Source organism: Anopheles maculipalpis, chromosome 3RL (genome assembly GCF_943734695.1).
Source record: "Anopheles maculipalpis chromosome 3RL, idAnoMacuDA_375_x, whole genome shotgun sequence".
NCBI classification, from domain to species: Eukaryota; Metazoa; Arthropoda; class Insecta; order Diptera; family Culicidae; genus Anopheles; species Anopheles maculipalpis.
Genome location: NC_064872.1, coordinates 29448821 through 29462252, shown reverse-complemented (window position 1 = coordinate 29462252; position 13432 = coordinate 29448821). Strand labels below are relative to the sequence as shown.

Genomic DNA, 13432 nt, shown 5'->3' with positions numbered 1-13432 from the left:
GAAATGAGACGGGAGTTTTCGCTTGATGAAGATGACGATGTCCGAGATTCCTCAACTCTTATTGGCTTTAGACATAACCTAGCGCAACACATCTCCGCCGGAACGTAAGTGAAGGGTGCACACAGCATCACCAACACAGCTCACCGCTCTGCGCTTAATATATTTATATAGCACTTAAAGGAAACGGCTCCTTCATAATCTTATAGGGTACTGACGAGCGCAAACGCCGTCCAGCATTGCCGTTGCAGCGTACGAGTGCATAACCAAGAGACTGCCAAAGAACGGGAGAAACAACACGAACTCAAGAATCCGTGGGCAAAAACGTACATCGCCATGGACGAACGCTCGCTTAGTTGGTGGCGAACTTTATGTCCGATGAATCGAACCGGTAGCAGACAGTGGACAGACATCTTTCCAACACCGAGAACAGCGAGGGAACGTTTTCGTTCGCCACCGCAGCTGTACAAACGCGCCACCATAATTCCCCTCCGAGGGGAGAGCGCAGTTCGGGTGCATAAATACTCTGCTTCACAAATGGGCTCGTTAAGCAGGGTTTTACGACCGATTACCTGTCAAGCGTAGTTTGTTTAGAAAACATATGATTTTATTTCTCAAGCGTGATTTAATCGTGCATCATGCATAATGCATCCTAGATGAGCAGCGGCGAAGAGCGAAGCGAAATAAAATGCAGAACAGATCTTCGTTAGCAAGATTTGAGTGTGGAGAGACAGTGTAGAGTTTAAGGGAAAATAGAATCATATTTTGAAGTGTAGTTTGTATGACTTGGGAATATCTTAACAGCAGAACCACATATGCAGGATCTTATGTCGATAAAATTTCCCTTTCATCCACTGTATCAAATCAAGTCTTTATTGGAAAAACATTACTATCTCTTGGGAACCTCGTACTGTACATCTACTCACACACTTCTATTACAACTCCGCAGGAGCTTAAGAGCAAATAGGAAAGACCGATTTCCGTAACGTATCTTATTCCACATGAAACATCCATTCATCCATCCATACCACCAGTAACATTCGTGAAGTTGTGGGTCGGGAAGAAATCGCGCTTTAATTCCACCACCACAACCCAGGACCTACGTACGCGTGCCATAAGCTGGCCACTACCGGTCCTGCTTGTATCGCCAACTGACGCCGTTATATGTCATTCTAATTTGTTCCACCCTCTTTCTACTTCTGGACAGGCTTACATGCAACCGAACACGCACACACATAACTCATCATCATCATCAGCTAGCTGAGATTGCAACAACGCACGATATGCAAGGCCGTCGTATCCGGTGGGTTGCGAACCGTGGTGCACTTTTAAAGTGCGGCAACCCGCACAGCTGCTGAGTGATTGCACTGCGTGTACGAGCGGGGTGTTCTACACGGTTCGGTATGATAATTGGATGACGATTGACGTTTGAAGCAAGTAAGGGTTGGTTGTTATATCTGTGTGTGCAAGGTGAAAACTCTATCGGAGCAGAGACGAGAGTTGTTTGATACTGAGAGACAGGTATTAAAATACACTTTAAAAGTTAGATCAAATTTTCCACGTAGCCTAAGAATCTTCCTTATAATCATTGGCGACAGCGGCGCCAGTTTTCACGTCTAACCGGGGTTCAGGAATTCCAAATTCCATCAGGATCGTTCCTCCTGACTATCCAGCTACGTAGTACCCATAATTAAGTTCGGCTTTGATTAAAGGGCCAAAGAGCCAAGAAGAGTTGAATAAAAACTAACCCAAATGCTTTCTTAGGCTCGCATATAAATAAAGGCCGTTTTGAAATCGATGGGGCCACTGTGGACTATGGCGCGATTTTGAGGTTTACAAACGTCATAAATCAAGTTCGGGAATGACATAAGCAAACTGTGTAAACGGATTAGTGATTATTTCGTGCGAGTAAATGTTCCTAGTTCTTGAAAATGTCTGATTTTGAGCCGGATAAGCGCCACATGCGGGAGGTGTTGTTGTTTTTGTTTCGAGCGAAGAAAACTGCTGCCGAAGCGCATCGAGAGCTTTCGAGTGTTTACGGCAATGTTGCTCTAAGCGAAACAAGGTGTCGTGATTGGTTTCGACGCTTTCGAAGCGGTAATTTTGCCGTGGAGGATTCTCAACGTGAAGAAAGGCCCAAAACGTTCGCCGACGAAGAATTGACGGCTTTACTCGAGGAAAATCACTGTCAAACGCGAGAAGAGCTTGATGTAACTCATCACGGTTGAACGCGTTAGGCATGATAAGAGGACAAATAGATACCACACGAGTTGAGGCCGCGGGACATTGAACGCAGTCTCTTCATGTGTGAATTGTTGGTCCAGCGGCACAACAGAAAAGGGGTTCCTGTACAGAATCACGTCACGGGAGACGAGAAGCGGATTTTGTTCAGCAATCCTAGCCGCAAAAAATCATGGGGATATCCGGTCATACCCCAACATCATCAGCTTGGCCGAACATCCATAGCTTGAAAGTTATGCTGAGTATTTGGTGGGACCAGCTCGGCGTCATCTACTACGAACTTATGAAACCGGGGATAACAATCACTGGTGAACGCTACCGGAAACAATTGATGAATTTAAGCAGAGCACTGCGTGAAAAACGGCCAGAATACTCATAACACCACGACAAAGTTATTCTGCTGCAGGACAATGCTCGCATCCTGTGAAAAACTACCTTAATACCCTCAAATGGAATGTTTTACCGCTCCCGCCGTGTTCATCGGAGCTGGCACCATCGGATTTTTATCTGTTCCGATACATGGTACATGGATTGGCTGACCAGCAGTTAGTATCAGCGTCGAAAAACGTATCATTTTTCCGAAAGGTGGATGAAATAAATAAATAATAAAGACCACAAGACAAGAGATTGACAAAATTTCTACAAAAAAATGCTATGAGTAAAAAAAACTTGTGAAAAAACGGCCGTTATTTATTTGCGCACAGTGGAGAAAGTAGTGCCTTCTCAAGACTTCAAAAAAAAAAGACCAGGATGGCGGGTTATGTCTTAAGAATATCAGACAAACGAATCGAACAAATAACGATAGCTTAAAGTATTATTTAGATAAAAATTTAATTTTCAATATACGAAAACGTTACAGAAATATACAGTTTTGCGAAAATTTTATCTGTTTTAACAATCATGGTTTCACCTTTCACTACTTCTTCTAATAAGAGTTCATTTTCTGTTAGATAAATTATAAATTATTGCTTGCATCTAATGTCACTAGCACAACTAGATTTTACAATCTAAACCCCGAATGATGTCCTGCCATTTTCCTTTCTTGTAACTAACGATGGAGCTACGGTTTTACTCCAGAATTACGCATTGCAAACGCTAGGTGGGGGTTCGCACTGCACACTACAATTCCATTGACGTAATTGACTGTTTCCTATGTTTTCTCCTGCCACCTATCGAGCAGCTCTGCCGTTTTCAACGTTCAAGGGAGAAAAATCGTTAACAAGTTTTAGCTTTTTATGCGTCCAGGCTTTTCCACTACTTTCGTACGCTCTCTCGCTTGCTTTGTTCCCCATTTGCCAGCAGCAATGCTGTCCTGCAGCAATAGTGGAGGGTTAGCGGGACACGAACAACAGCGCGTGGAATATCCTTGACGAATTTCATCAATGTACGAAACAAAAAGACAAAAGAGGAGGGAAGTTATGGGGCGAGGATACTGCTATTGCACGAATTGTGTATCATGCCACAATTACAAACACTTAATGATCAGGTTGTGCTCTTCCTGATGTGCTGTTGCCTTTTGCATACACAGGTCGTTGATTAGTAATAGTTTGGAAAATAATCTTTTACGTCCAATGAGCGCAAATTCATTGCCTTCGTTATTTGTGCTCACAAGGCTTGCAGCAAGGAAATATGCGTCCTTGTAGCAATAAGGATATTCTCCCCTGAGGGTTTTTGCCTTTGTAAGTACAAAGGACGTTAAAGTGTTATCAGTTGCACAACAAACACCCTTTTGATATAAGCAAAACAGAATGAATGTATCACCTGCAGGTCTGTAAACTTGTAGCTTTTTCGGTTTAGGCGACACTCACAAGGCAGTTGTTTGTGAGTGTTTTAAAATCTACAGAGAAACATCACAGAACTTGATTTAAATCTTGGTCCTTTTTGAGAACTTTACGGAGATACTTCATTTACGTCTAGGGTAGGACCTGGGACTTTCGTCAGGATAGCAAAATAAAAAGAAAATTGTGTCTGATATAATAGGCCTGATTGTCAAAGCCAAACGGGAAGCTTTCCGACGGAAAGACTCTAACGAAACGGACAGCAAAGATGAATTATGGTCTCCCGTTAGAGTTGACGAATGTTTCGTCGACTTTTTACATACATTCAACATCATTAACTAATAAATCTGTTCGGTTTAATAATATACTTTTTGTGGTGGACATTTTTTCGTGGCGGACTTTCATGGTTCTTACTTCAGAATAATTTCTGCAAACCACCAAATAAAATCACTAAAATTACTTCAAATTTATTGTCATAACATATACACGTAAATATATATACACTTTACTATCGATTTACGCTTAAACATGGTTTTTATGAATGTAAACTATACTTTGCGTTGCACTTGACTGACGGAAAACTTTCGGTCTAATTCGCGTTTCCGTTTGGTTTAGGCAATGCAAATTTTTGACTTTCCGTTCGACAAACATCTGTCATCGACTTTTAAACGTCGGACAATTATGTGACGTTTGAGAAGACGTTTGGGTTTCATAATCAGGCCTAATGACGCGTCGAGCGGCATTCTAGCGGCCTATTTATCCAGCAGATGGTATAGGTGACAGCGGCGCCAGTCTTCAAACGGCAGGACCGGAGTTCAAATCCCATTCGGACCGTCCCCTCAAAGTGGGAACTGACTATCCAAATACGTGGTATTGCCAAGTCTAGTAAGCCATCTGATGGGCCGGCGCGACCTTTAGAGATCGTTAAGCCAAGAAAAAGGCCTCACAAAATCCAGATTAATCCTCGCAAAAGTGAGAAAAGTCATAAAAGCATTTAGTGATAACTTTCAACTAATAAATATTTTCCTGATTGTTTCGATCCCAATTTCAGACAGACGCACAAAAATCCCCAAACGAAAAGTGTAACATTTTTGTACAATAATTGCATAAATAGCTCCCATTAAACACACTCGCATTCTACTCACGTCCACAATGCAGGTGTGGTGATCAAGTTTCTCGGAACGGATCCAACTTTCGTTTGCTGCAAAAATACACACAGCCAACATTACTGCCTCTGCTGCGTTCAGCTGATTTACTAGCCAAACAGACGACACAGTGAATCGTGAAGGAAGGAAAGAAAAACTGTACACCCAACAAGATAACCCCATCCCCCCCTCCCCGCCCTTTGCTAGATTCACGTGCGATAAAATTAGCGACCGACCAGAAGCAGGGATTCCGCCTTTCATTTCCCAAAACAAAAGTTCAAAAAACCACACACAAACACCGAGCGTTCATATTCATCACTCCGATGGGGCAAGCTGTGCTGTGCTTGTCTCCCGTAGACAATCTGCTTCCTTTTTCTCGTGCCGTATGTTCGGTGCGGGGGGAGGTTGGTTGGTTTGCTGCTGTAAAGAATTTCCCACGGGGAACATTTTTCGTAACTCGAGGTCAATTTTTATCAAATAAATGTTTCAACATCAAACGGTGACATTCCTCGAACAGAGTACAATGTGCCTGGGTAGTATGCAGATCTCTCAAAGTTGTGTATATTTTGTCCCGAAAGTAAAAATCTTTAGTACAAATGCGATCTTCAAGTAAATCCCTTCTGTTGTTTAATAATCAATCCCAACGCTAAAACATGAACCGACGCATCGAAAACCATAGCAGCACACGGATGCTATTTTGGCAAACATAGGGATTGTACAACGCCGTGTGAGCAGACGCGCATTCTTTCCTGCTGTCGTGTAATCGATGCTATTTTCACCGCCGTCGACGATACAATCATAGCGAAATCGTGCTATTTTCTCAGACGTTGTGCTTTTCCTTTTATTTGTTACAAACATTCCTACCAATACTTACACATCCTCGATCGTGCCGCCGCCTGCCATTGTGGTGTGCATGATGATTGAAGATCGTTCACTTCATTGATGTCTCGTCGATCGAATCATAGACTATTTTATTGCACTTGCAGCAAGTTTCCACCAGCAAGTACTTCACTAAAGATTTCACTGTTTCTAAAGCATTCGTATCAGTCCTCAACAAGGGACTCGCTTAACGTCACAGAAACATCGGTTTGATCTCATTACATAATGAAGAGCGAAACAACCACACACCCGTCTTGTACGGCAAACACTTTTTCCATTAGGATCTCCTATTTTTCACCCAATATTTGCACCAACGATTGGGAATAATTTTTCATATTTTCACCCGGTTCTTGACTCAACATTAGTTCAATTGAAAGATCAAACTTATCGCTGCTGACGGAACCCTCTGTTCCTTTCCTTAAAAATAACCAAACACCACAGACAGCTGCCAGTCTACGACCGAACAAACGCAAACGATGCGATAGACTGGCTTGTCAACCGATTAGCGATTACAATTGGAGCATCCCCATCGGCTAAGTGAAAATGCCAACAGCAGCAAAAAATCGGAGATGCATCCGGCGTGATTCGGGCGGTGCGCGACGACCAGGTAATTAAAGATCGGAAATTGTTTTTCTTTTCTGTCTGTCGGTGGGTACCTTCCTGTACCTTTTGCCCATTACTTAGCGCATGATGTGCCCCCGTGCAGTGGTGGTGCAAATTGCTCACACTGCTTAACGCGTACGCCGCTTTAATCAAATTGAGATTTCGGACACGGAACCTGGGTGGATGGTTTTGACTGATTGATTGAAGAAAAAAGGCCACCAACGGTTCAAACTTGGGCACACCCCAGCTAGCATACCGAAGCTTTACAAACCCTGACGATGCACAACGATACATAGAAGGGAAGCATATGCGTTTGACGAGGGGGAATTGATTTTGTGCCTTCGATTCGAAGTTTGTTTCTTTCGCGAAGGATAATCTCCACTCTCCCATCTCGTACGTGTCCTGCGCACCAGTTTATCTTGCGTTCTACTTTTCCACCGGTTAAAGACGAACGAAAAAGCCAAGACTCTGCACACTACGCGCTCTAACATAGCTCTCAGCATTGAGCGAAGGCGCACTGAGCAAAACCAGCAAAGCGTCCAAGTGTCTCTGGGGTCGATTAAGATGCAAATCTCTCGTTCAATTGTTGATGCTGGGTAGCATGGGAGCAGCAGGAGGTGTACCTGAGTAGGGCTGGCGAGCGGGCGAGCAGCACAGTTTCAGTTTGTGCCGTGACTTGGGATGCACGAGATCGGGTGGTGATGCTGAATGTGATCAACGACGCCAGAGCACAAAGTCCACCGTGGCGGACGCCCTGCACAACAGGCAACTCAACCAGTCAACGATCGTCGATCGTCGGTACGTTCAGTGGAAGTGCACTCAATGCACTTCATGCACACGTGTGCGCGCGCGTTAGGGTAATGGAGGTGTAGTTGTTCCTTTTCTTCTTGCTGCAAAAGCTTCTCGATTAGAAAGCACAATTATTTGCGTTTGAATTCTCGGTCACAATAAATCGAATGGTACGAGATTAGTGCAACTAAGTGCAAACGCTAACGAATATGATATAAGAATCCAATCAACAAAGCTCACCAAACGAAAAATTCTCTTAACTTCAAAATGTCACATTCTACTCTAAAACTCAATAATTCTCAGGAGCGCCAGGACCGGGATTTAAATCCCATCAAAAACTTTTCTTTCCGTAGTGAGGACTCACTACCTATTCAACAACGTGGCATCAATAAGTCTCTTATGCCTTCGGATGACTGGCGGTAAGGGTAGATGACTGCTTCTTTTTCCTTTTCTTGTAGGCTTAAGGACCTTCTAAGTTCACGATGGTTAGTCGGCAAAAGCACGCAGTTGACTACAAGAGAACGGTACGGATAGGATTTGAACACAGGTCCTGTCGTGTGAAGAATGGCGTTGTCGCTGAGCTATAGCTTATTACTTTATCTAAAGATTTTACCAGCTGTACAACCACAACACAACTCTATTAACCACACGGCACGAGATGAGAAGTTGACAGCAGAAACATCGACCCAACCCAAACAGGTGGATGCCCCTTACCAGAGAACAAAACCATTTCAATTCTATCCTGCTATCTGTTTGCCGTGAGGTGTTTTTCCTTCCCATGACCGATAATAATAGATTTTCCCTCCCAAAGGCAATGAGCAGTGGCACGTCGCAGCAATGCAATCTCGCGTACTGCTACAAACACCACCGGCACTGGCAGGTGCCGGAACACAGGTTGAAAAAAGCCTCTCAGAACCAGCAGAGACAAAAGCAAAGCGCGTTAATTGGGGACTTGGGGAGCCGAACAGTGACTTCTTTACAGCGAAACGCACCCGCCGATGAGGCATAGCTTGGACTCATCTTCAAGCAAGAGATCGCCAAAAAAGTGATGCACACACATTAGGACAACAATCGCCAAAACATTGTGGCATAAGCTTTCTCCACATGTACTGCGGGACTAGTGTTTCATGTTCATGTGCATCACCGGTAAAATATTTGCTGGCAGCAGTTTGACGGCAAGTCTGTGAGCTAATCGGTCGCGTGATTCTACATTGGCGTTACTTCTTGCCGTCCACGTTTTGCGAGGATATTGCGAGTGTTGGTAATCATTCGTTGGTTGTACTTTGGGGGGCGTTTTATTGCATATGCGATACAGACCAACAACCAGATGGGGAATTCCTCGAAAACAATGCATACGGAAACCAATTTCAGTAATGTACTTTTGTTTAGCTTGCAATTATTTTGTAAGTTAACAGCATAGGAAAGAACACAATATCTTACAGCTGGCCACCGCTTTGCCGTGTTTGTGCCCTATTTTTCAATTCACAAACATAATGATAGCAATTTTTAACTTTTATCATTACATCGGCAGCGCTTGCTTGCCCCACCTTCAACAAATCCTCGGTGACCATATCTTGTGAATAATTATTCTTTTCCAAGATCCACCGTACAGTATTGGACAAAACAAGTGCAACCAATCAATCCCAATCATGAGAAAGATATTTTAATGTTGATTGAAACAGCATTTTTCGTGTTTTTTTATAACAAAAACTTCATTATATATACATAACAATTCATGAAAAAAAATCAACATTTTTCTGTTGAACAAAACAAGTGCAACTTCGCGTGTTGTTTGCCGAATTCAAACAGCCTTCAATACTTCGCTGTAAATCCTTTGTTTTCAATTACAGCCTTGCATCTGCGAGGCGTTGGTTCGATCAGGTGGCCAATGAAGTTTTGTGAAATTGTTGCTGCCCACGCTGCTTTTTGATGTGTGCAAACAACTGTTCCTTGCGTCGAACACCTTCACGATCTCCCACAGGTTCTCTATAGGGTTCAGATCCGGAGATTGGGGCGGCCAGTTCATCACCATGATTTCATTATTCGTAAATCACTCTTAGACCACTTTGGCGGTCTGCTTGTGACCGTTGTCTTATTGGAATATCCATTTTAATGGCATATTCCATTCAGCATAAGGCAACATAAAATTTTTCAGGATGTCATTGTACCTGAAACGGTCCATTATTCAATCGCTTTGATGAATTGGACCGAGACCGTTTTGAATTGGACCAAGACGCTTCCAAAGATGCTGAACTTCGACTCATCACTGAACAGAACCGTGCGCCATTTCTGCACATCCCAGTCAATATGAGATTGAGCAAACAGAAGTCTTTAATTACGTTTGCTAAATGATAACAGAGGTTTCACCTCGAGTCACCTGAGTGTCCGGTCCGAAACAGATAACTGCATATCCATTCGCACCTTGAACGAAGATTCGAAAGGATCTTTTTTCATGCTTCTTACGATCATAGTGTCCTCTCTTGGCGTACTGGACCGTGGTCTTCCATCACTATTGTCCACATTAATCTTTCCAGTTGCACGAAATTTCGAGCACAGCCTAGATGCGGCCCATTTTTTCTCCTCATACTTGTCACAAATTGTTTTTTGTGACATTCCGCTCTTGAAATCATCGATTATTTTCTTTCTTAGTTTCCCTCCAAATCTGTCAGGTGTCATTTTGCTGTCTAGTAACAAAAATATGACGGAAGCTTGAGTACAACCCTTCCACAATAATTACTAACGTTTATTTTTTCAGCAAACGAATCTTTTTCCAACGTAATAAAAAGTTCTTGAACGTTGCTGGTAGAGATAATAGTTCAAAGAAGCGAGAAGTTGCAGCTGTTTTGACCAGCACAAAATGGTTCTTATCCACAAAACACTCGCTGTGATTCACTTTGACAGCTGATAACTGCAATAAACGTAGCTAACATCTAGTTTCCTGAACCGTCAACTGCAGGTAAGTGTCTCGTTTTCTATTTCGAAAAATTGAAATTTGATGATCCCTTTTGCTAATTGCTCTATTTGAGTTGCACTAGTTTTGTCCAATACTGTATGTATACAACAGCTAGTTCCTGTCAGACAGCAATAAAAAGCAATATGGAAAGGAGAAAATAAAAGGCAAATAGCTTCTCAATCTAAGGATGACTGCTATTTGCTGCCATTGTTATTCATTCGACGTGTGCAAACATTCCGAGTTGTGCTTGAGGTGAAATGAAAAGTTAAAAACCGAATCATATCTACAACAAAACTCCTATACGACAAGGACGTCATGTTTCTGTGGTATGCAATTTTGCACAATTATCTAACAACAGTAGTCACCAGCAGTACGGGGGTCTTTACTTGCACCTCCATTAACACGGGGGTCTGCGACTGATCGGTTTCCCAAGCTCAAGGGAACGACCTGCAGTCACGTCACAAAAACATGACCCGTAGACAGGTGTGGTGTGACCCGGCCGATCAACGGCACATCGCGGTCAACTATGGGATGGTTTTGCAACGATATCTAGCCATAACAGCGGAAAAAGAATTCGCTGAGCCGAGGGTAGCAATGAGGAAACGCGGCAGTTGCTCGCAATGAAAAATGGCACCTGACCGGTTTGGGATCAACGATGCGGCGGGAATCGATCGATCGCCAAAATATTTTCGCCAACACCCTACAGGTCTCTATCGCGTAATGTATACCTTTTTGGGGTGAAAAAGATCAGGTTCCCGTATTGTGAGCGTTGAGAAGAAGAGCTTGAAGTAGTGGGAGATTGGACCTACGCCATGTGCTCCATTTAAATAGCGGGAGTTTGGAAAGAATGGGACACACAAAACATTTGGTTCTCCTGTTGGAAGCATTGCAATAACAATAGCAGAATTAAACAAGGATATAGAAATTCATACTAAAACCATTCGCCATCTAGTATGAAGGTAAGAAGATCATTAGACAGTTTGGAGAATTCTATCTCTCACTTAACATCGTTCATAAATTTACTCCACAGATCACATTTGGTCTAGTGCTAACCGTGGCATTAGTGGCCTCGCTATGTTCGGCGAGCCCACTCTTGGTCACAAAGCACGTGGTGAAGCGATTGGTCGCAAAACATCAGCAACCAAAAACCGTCACCCATGCCGTGGTCTACACACCAGTCGTTGCCCCAACGCCGCACGTTGTTGCCCATTCTCCATCGCTTCACGCAAAGCTAGCCAGCACACTCGGGGCGCTTCTGAAGAATCCTCTGCTACAGCATCCCTGGCTTGCCAAATTCACGCCAGGCGGTGTCGTAGAGGTGTACCGCAAACATGTGCCCGCTCCAGCTCCCTATCCTGCTGCCGTTCCTGCCCCAGTGCTGGATCTACCTCATGAAGTAGAGGAACACCACACCGTCACCACCGTTGTAACTCCACCGCCACCACCACCACCACCAGCACCTGCTCCAACTCCAGCCCCGGTCGTTGTTCCTGCCCCAGTTTATGGTGTTCCAGCCCCAACGTACGGGCTACCATCAACCTCCGAACACTCATCCGCATCCTCATCATCGGCTTCCAGCAGCTCCTCAGCAACGGCATCGTCCGGAGTGAAATATGTCGCCGTCAATCCTGGCGCACGCCACGAAGCACCCCTGCCTGGTTATGACCATTCGGTGGTGTTCGAAAACCTAGAACCCGCCCCAGGAACTGAGGGATTAACGATGTTAGTGCCACCGGTTGTTTCAAACGAGCTAAACAACTGGAACGCCGAGCCAGTCGTGCTCCGGGGACAGGATCTGTTGTCCTCGGATTATTTGCGCATGGCCAATGTGCCCACGGGGGTGGATGGTACCGTTGATGGTGAGGCAAAGTACGTCGCCATCAACAACGGTGTACGGCACGAGGCACCCTTGCCCGGGTACGATCATTCGATCGTGATCGAAAATCTGGACACAGTTTAGTGAACCCATCCAAAGAGCAAAGCCCCAAGATGGCTTCAACATCACGCAATACACAACCTTCTCTACTTGGTAAATCTTTATGTCAATGAGCAATAAAGTGTAAAAATGGTTGCTTTCGAAATGACAGCGTGGGAGGTCTTCACTTTTTTTTATGCAGATTTTACATTATACCGAAAACAAAATGATCACAAGACATGCTAATTGGACGTCATTGAGCTACGAGTGGTTCCGCGAACACACAGATAAACGTATTCGATAAGGTCTCAATTCGAACAGACATAATTCACAGGAACAGCGCACGAATCGGTGTGAATCATCTATCTACTGTCTGCTGGTGGCGGCGAAACAATTCTCAACCCTCTCAGTCAGCTGACATTTCGGCAATACACATACTCTAGGCAAACGAAAAACATCAGCAACTTTTGTTGTACATATCAGCTCGATAGCATGCTTGGCCACAGAGAAAACAAAACAAACAAACAAAAAACCACACCCAAATGGGAATTAGTTTTTAGCAACTAACCGAGAAATGTGTGATAGGTTATTCACGAACCAAACAACAACATCTCTCAAACAGTATGGTAAGCTTACGAAGCAAGAATTTTAAAAATTTATTGGCTATTACAGATTCGCTGCGTGTTTTTCTAGCACACAGTCACATTAGCATGCATGCGTAAACGTGACAATTTTGAAGGAATGTCAGAAACATTTTGCCATATTAGGTACTGATTCAGCGCGTCGCTCTGTGCGTCAGAAGTGTGTTGCTGAATAAAGTCATTTTATATGTATGAAACAATGATTCCAAATTTTAACTCAATTTAATGGTCCATAAAATTGTGGTGCCAATCTTAAAAGAACATTAGATGTTAACAGAAATATTTTTTATTTATAATTAATTATGACGGTCCAGTGCCGTATTGTTCACACCACTTGTGTTGAACAAATTCTATAATCATATTTATAAGGCATTTCCTCCTTATTCCTTGCCTATGTTAACAGAAATACTTAACAAAAATTTCTGTGTATTTAGCAGTCAAAAGAGCATACTACGGTCTACAATATTGGTGAACAAAAGTTGGTAAATAAT

The 13432-nt window shown here is 43.5% G+C and overlaps 2 protein-coding genes across 2 annotated transcripts in view; both read left to right on the top strand.

The window, feature by feature from the left end:
* The window catches only part of LOC126565520 (transmembrane protein 242), a 479972-nt gene that overhangs the window by 259494 nt on the left and 207046 nt on the right, over window positions 1–13432 (top strand). The gene's annotated exons all lie outside the window — the stretch shown is intronic.
* LOC126565097 (ras-associated and pleckstrin homology domains-containing protein 1-like) lies at window positions 11305–12351 on the top strand. Its single transcript, XM_050222235.1, has 2 exons — window positions 11305–11344; window positions 11416–12351. Exons 1-2 carry the CDS (start codon window positions 11339–11341, stop codon window positions 12343–12345), a joined length of 936 nt encoding a protein of 311 aa, XP_050078192.1. The 5' UTR covers window positions 11305–11338; the 3' UTR covers window positions 12346–12351.